General features: G+C 41.2%; 1 protein-coding gene across 5 annotated transcripts in view; it reads left to right on the plus strand.

Annotated features, from left to right (window-relative positions):
- Gne (glucosamine (UDP-N-acetyl)-2-epimerase/N-acetylmannosamine kinase) overlaps nucleotides 1-6,104 on the plus strand; it is a 64,724-nt gene that overhangs the window by 19,664 nt on the left and 38,956 nt on the right. For 4 of the 5 annotated variants that reach the window (XM_029570740.1, XM_008847714.3, XM_029570742.1 and 1 more), the window contains exon 2: nucleotides 3,134-3,339. In XM_029570740.1, the coding sequence (XP_029426600.1) occupies nucleotides 3,134-3,339 (206 nt within the window). Of the gene's footprint in view, nucleotides 1-2,594; nucleotides 2,712-3,133; nucleotides 3,340-6,104 lie in introns of those variants that run through there. The other variant, XM_029570741.1, reaches the window with a different exon arrangement.

Here is a 6,104-nt window from a genome sequence, read left to right on the forward strand (position 1 = left end):
GTTTACCCATAACAAATAGAGTTTTTGGGATTCTTTTAAGTCTTTAGCTTCTGATGCTTCTGTTTGGGAAAGCAAAATAGCTGGGGTCTGGGGCCATGTTCCACACTGTAAGTTCCTAAAATCAGACTCTAGATCTTTCTCAGCTCCATGGCTCTCAGTTTTCTGTACAGTGCTCTGCACAGACCACTTAGCAGGTGCTTGTGGCAATGAGTGGTTTGGTTCTCATAACCCTTCAATATTTGAAAAGCTGATACTCTGTACATTTGGCTTGGTATTTCCATTGCCTTTAAAATTTTCCACTTTCCCATGTAATTCAGAAATATAATTACAAGTATATAAAAAGACTACAGCAACAGTTTGTAAAATGTTAACAATTGGATAATACATATGTATTTATAAATAAATATGTATACATAGAAGGATACACAAGAAATCAAGCCAGGTGTGATGGTGCATGTCTGTAATTCAAACCAATCAGTGTGATGGTGCATGTCTATAATCCACTATTCCAGAGGCTGAGACAGGAGAATTGTCATGAATTGGAAGGTACATATTATCTGATTTTATATTAACTATTTTAAATATAAAATATTTATAAAACAAAAAATAATGTTATATTCAAAAATTTAAGAAATCCTTCTCTTAAAAAGATACTATTTTGCCTGGTATGGTGGTGCATGCCTTTAATCCCAGCACTCGGGAGGCAGAGGCAGGTGGATCTCTGTGAGTTCAAGGCCAGCCTGGTCTACATAGTGAGTTCCAGGACAGCTGGGGCTACAGGGAGACCCTGTATCAAAAAGACCAAAAAAAAAAAAAAAAAAAAAAAAAAAAAAGATACTATTTTAAGATTTAATTTATTTCCTTAAAAAAACCTTTCACTTTAAAAAGGAACAGGTTTAGGTAGAACAACAGTTAAATAACTTGGTAAATACTAAGCACTGCCAGATGGAAAGTTTATTGTTCTTTGTAAAATAAATAGAAATTGACCAACCATCAATGATTTGCTTTGCCTCACCCAGCAAATTAAATATCACCAGGTTTCATCAGCTCACAATTCATCAGTGTAGGGAGGATCATATACAAGAATGCTTACGATAGCCATTTTGGAAGAATAGTTTGTCTAATGATTGGGTAGTACTTTAGACTCTTGGCAGAACACTCATTGGATTATCTTACAAGTGCTTTTCATTGGGTGGAATTAGTCTTTACTGGGGAATTGTACTTTTCAGAATGGACCTCATGGTGAGGCAGTTTGCATGGTTAGGAAATTCTATGATGATGGTGAGTAGATGATGTACCAACAGAAGAGGACTTCTAATGGGATAGCCCAAGAGCTTGAGGGCAGCACCACTCCTTACACAAGCTCTCAGAATTCATACTTCAACTTCTAAATATTGACGTGTTCCCTGAAACTAAGCACTGAGATCATAGTTCATGAGGTGAAACTTGGGATGTTGATATTGGGAAGTTTAAAATGTTCCATAAAACATATCCCTCCTTCCATCTCTTCCTTGCAGCTTGGTCTCCTTCTTTCCCTTTGTCTCTTTGCCCTCTTCTTCCTGAAATGTCTTGTCATGTAGCCCAAGCTGGCCCCCAACTCAAGATCTTTGGATCTTCCTTCCTCAGCCTTCCAAGTGCTGGGATTACAGAGGTACATCACCATACCCGGCATGTAGAGAGAAGTTGAAAGGTCCATAAAACAAGTATGTCTTGCCCTGATTTTGGCTTTGTGAGTGGAGGGAACAGCATGGGGGCAGATGGGGAAATGGGTGAGCAGAGGAGCCGAACAAGACCATTTTTGTGTATAGTACCAAGAGAAAGGTGAACAACTAAGGGACAGGGCAAGAAGGACCTGAGAATATGTGAAGCATTTCTAGAAGAGGTGACACTTGTCTGAACTTTGAAACTCAGGCAAAGGGGAAAGGAAATCTTGGGCAGAGGTACTTACATTTCTAAACGGCAAAAATCTACTCGTTGAACTGTGGGCATTTTGATATGTTGGTGCTTTGACACATAATGTAATTGTAGGTAGGAGAGATATGTTTAAAAAAAATAGATGAGTTCCAGATTAGCAATTTAGATTTTTATCCCATAGTACAGTATCTTGGTTAATGTGATGATCAGATCTGCGAACTTCAAGGCATCACTTTGAAAGTTTGTAGGAGAAGGGCAGAACTAGACAGGCTCACCACTTTGACCACTGTTTGAGCAGTTCAAACCCAAGCCAAGAGATTAGATGAGGGGAGTTCTGGTGAGATCAAGAGGAGGAGACAGTTGAAAAATTTTCAGGGGTTAAACTAACAGGGCTGAGGAGGTACTGGTGAGGAACAGAAAAGACAAGATATCAGGGCATTTGGGTGAGTGGTAGTATACAATTGAGTTTAAGAACAAACAAGGAAAGGAGGTTCAGAAGAGAAAATGAGCTCAGTTTGGGACATCAACTTTCAGGTGCCTATGGGACACGCAGCAGGAGCCATTTGGCAGGTGTTTGGAGTTGAGAGTTTTGTAGGCAGTGGTGTGCAGGTGCAGATGAGGCCTCTCCTACCCATCTTTCTCTTCCCAGCACCAAGCTCAGTGCTTTTATTTAAGGGAATGTGTAGGATGAGGATGAAAAGACTGCTCTTCAGGAGACTGTGAGCCTGAGCCTTAGTGACTGAGTTATCTCTCCAGCCCAGAGACTGTGTTCTTTGAAGTATGATCTGGAATCTTGGGTACGTAATTTCTTCTCTCTGGACCTGTTTTTTGCCCTTCTGTAAAATAAGGGAGTTAAGGAATAGTTTACTAGAATTTTATGACAGTCTTCTTTGTTGGGCTCACTTGGGAGGTACAGCAAGTATTGTTTAGTTTTAGTAAGTACTGCTAAACTAATAATTAAAGAGCTGAGTCTGTTCATCTTTTAAATGAAAGTTAATTTATGTTACTTCTTAATTGCATTCCAGTGTCAAGTGAGAGAAAAGGGTGGAGTTCTCGTCAATCTGCTAGAATTTCATAACTTGATGTTCCCATGAGTGTGTCAGAAAAAGGGTGGAAAAAAATGCCAGACCACTATACTAAATGATAGAGAACAGTTCTATTTTTATAGCTAGGAATTAATCTAATTACAAACAATTGTTTTTATTTTTTGCAACTTCAGGAACTCTATTTTAAGAAACTCTCAAATCAGAAAAAGCACATCATGGAGAAGAATGGGAATAACCGAAAGCTTCGGGTTTGCGTTGCTACTTGCAACCGTGCTGATTATTCTAAGCTTGCCCCAATCATGTTTGGTATTAAAACGGAACCCGAGTTCTTCGAACTTGATGTGGTGGTACTTGGCTCTCACCTGATAGACGACTATGGGTAAGATGAAAGTGTTTTCTTACTCTTCGTTGCAACAGTATGCAGGGAAAACTTGATTTTGTAGTCATAGGGACCTAGTGTCAAACCCCGGTTCTCACTTAGCCTTCATGTGGTTCTCACTTAGCCCCTCAGACACGGCCCAGGCCAGTCCAATAGAGGCAATTCCCCAACTGAGGCGCCCTCAACCCAGGTGTGTCAAGTTGACACTAAAGCTATCCAGCACAATTGACCCCTTGTCAACTTGACACACAAACATCACTATTAAACCATAACTTTCCAATTTCTATCCCTAAGATATGATGTTAACATTATTGTCACGACATAAGACAGTACAACCTTAAAAGACCAATAGTCCTTAAAAAAATCTAAACACAGTCTCTTTTAAAAGTCTCTTAACTGGGGGCTCCTGTAAAATCCGAAACAAGTACTGTCTTATTTCAAAGGGAAGAATCGGGCACACCTAAGCAAAACCTAGTCCTTAAAAAATCCAAACACATACCTGGACATCTGGGACTCACTCACGATCTTCTGGCCTCCAAAGGGTACTGGCAGCTCCACTGCCCTGACTTTGCCATCCACAACACACTCAGCTCATCTTGCAGACCCAGGCCAGCTCCATTCCACACCTACTGCTGTTCTTGGTGGTCGTCCCATGGTCACGGCATGTCCAAAAAGCTGGGGTCTCCACCGAAACTGATGTTGCACCTTCACGAACAGCCTCTTGTCTCTTGGGGTGTAAAGCCTTATATTCTCTCCATGACTCCTTCAATCCTGGGGTCTCCACTGCAACTGAAGTGGCACTTTCACTCATGCCTTTCCTGGCCTCTTGGAGTGCCAAGCCTCAGCTGTTCTCTGTGACCCCTTCATGCTTTCAACACCAGAAACATGCAGGAAACTCTTACACATTACCAAGTCCTGCTTCCAGCTATGTGGGTCTCTTCCTCCCCTCGTGGGCTGTTGGCCACTGACCCACGAGAACAAAGGGAGCAGAAGTGACTAACGGGGTCAGGATGGCCAGTGAGCATGGACAGAAAAGAACTTCCGGGAGTCAGTTTCAATGATACAGCTCATTTATTCAGTCGGGGGGGGGTCAGGGAAAAATATAGGGTGGAGGCAGCAGCCAAAGTTTTACATGATAGGTGCTCATAGTATGCTTTATTTACATGTGGTAGGGGGATCCTATCATCTGGCTATAGGGCAATGCCTAATTATCATATAGAAAAAAACCTGGGGGCAATTTATTGCCAGTAACTATGCCAAACATCATGTTCCAAATAAGGACAGGCATCTGTGCTTGGAGACACTTTCCAGACATGGTCAGGCAGAGAACAGGAAGACCCTGCTGAGAAAGGAGTCAACCTTAACAGTAGGGTTCCCCAACACAGCTAGAGATGGAGGCACAAGTCTCCTCTGTGTGCTGACCCTGAGGAACTATCTCCCAGAAGATTTCACCATAGTGATACTCGTCTCTTGTTACTTACAGCTGGTTTTTCAGCCCCAGCTAACCAGCATCAGTTGTCCCAGTAAAGTGAAGGATTTACTTCAGGTTCTGGTCGCTTCTTAATCACAGCTGATTCTTCAGCCCCAGCACATGGCCACAGGCCAGTCCAATAGAGGTAATTCCCCAACTGAGGCTCCCTCAACCCAGGTGTGTCAAGTTGACACTAAAGCTATACAGCACAGCTCCATACTGCACCCCAATGTGTTTTGTGGGTTCTCATGGCAATTCTTTTTTTTTTTTTTTTGTAGGGGGTGGTCTTTTTTTTGCAATGGGGTCTTGCTGTAGTCACAGCTGCCTGGATTCGCTATGGAGACCAGATTGGCCTCAAACTCACAGACATCTGCCTGCCTCTGCCCCATAAGTGCTGGGTTTAAAGGCGTGCACCACCACGCCCAGCTTCATGGCAATTGTTTAAAACTGACTTACTTGTGGAGTTGTTGGTACATGCCTGTAATCCTAGCACTTGGGAGTCAGAGGCAGGAGGCTTGCCTTGAGTTTGATATCTGCCTGGACTACTTAGTGAGTTTCAGTTCAGCCAGAGCTACATAGTAAGACTCTTGTCTCCAAACAGACAAACAGGTTAACCACATTTAAAGTAGCATATATGAAATAGATATACAAAACAAATTGACTTTGAAGTGAAATAAAGTGCTATATTTCCAAGATAATTGGCATATTTTTGTGTCATTAGTTTTGTACTGAACACAGGATATAGTTGAACACTGAAGGGTAACATATTAGAGGGCAGTGTATAAACCAGAAAGGGGGCGTTCACTTCGCTTTCTGTGTATATTTAGTGCACCCTTCTGGCGTGAAAAGGTTCATGCAGTCTCCAAAGAGTGTTGGAACACCTTACCATATATGAAAGAAAGCTGGTGTTAAATAAAATTGTCCTTTTTATAATATTTAAAAATAAACAAGACAATAAGCTGGGCATGGTAGTGCATGCCTTTAATCTCAGCACATGGGAGGCAGAAGCAGACAGAGTTCAAAGCCAGTTTGCTCTATATAGTGAGTTCTAGGCCAGCCAGGCTACATAGTAAGCCCATCTCAAAAAACCAAACCAAACCAAAAACAAAACAAGATAATAATAAATTTAGCAAATTTTAAAAACCCAAACCTTCTAAATCCCCATATGCCAATTTTCTATAAGAAAACATTTAAAGAACAGATAAGAAATTTATGGATAGTTCAGGGATCCATAGAGGTGTTTTTTTTTTTTTTTTTTTTTTTAAATTTTAAATAAATTTTGGCTGTTTTAAAG

This window comes from Nannospalax galili, unplaced genomic scaffold (genome assembly GCF_000622305.1).
Source record: "Nannospalax galili isolate Female #2095 unplaced genomic scaffold, S.galili_v1.0 scaffold263, whole genome shotgun sequence".
Classification (NCBI taxonomy): domain Eukaryota; kingdom Metazoa; phylum Chordata; class Mammalia; order Rodentia; family Spalacidae; genus Nannospalax; species Nannospalax galili.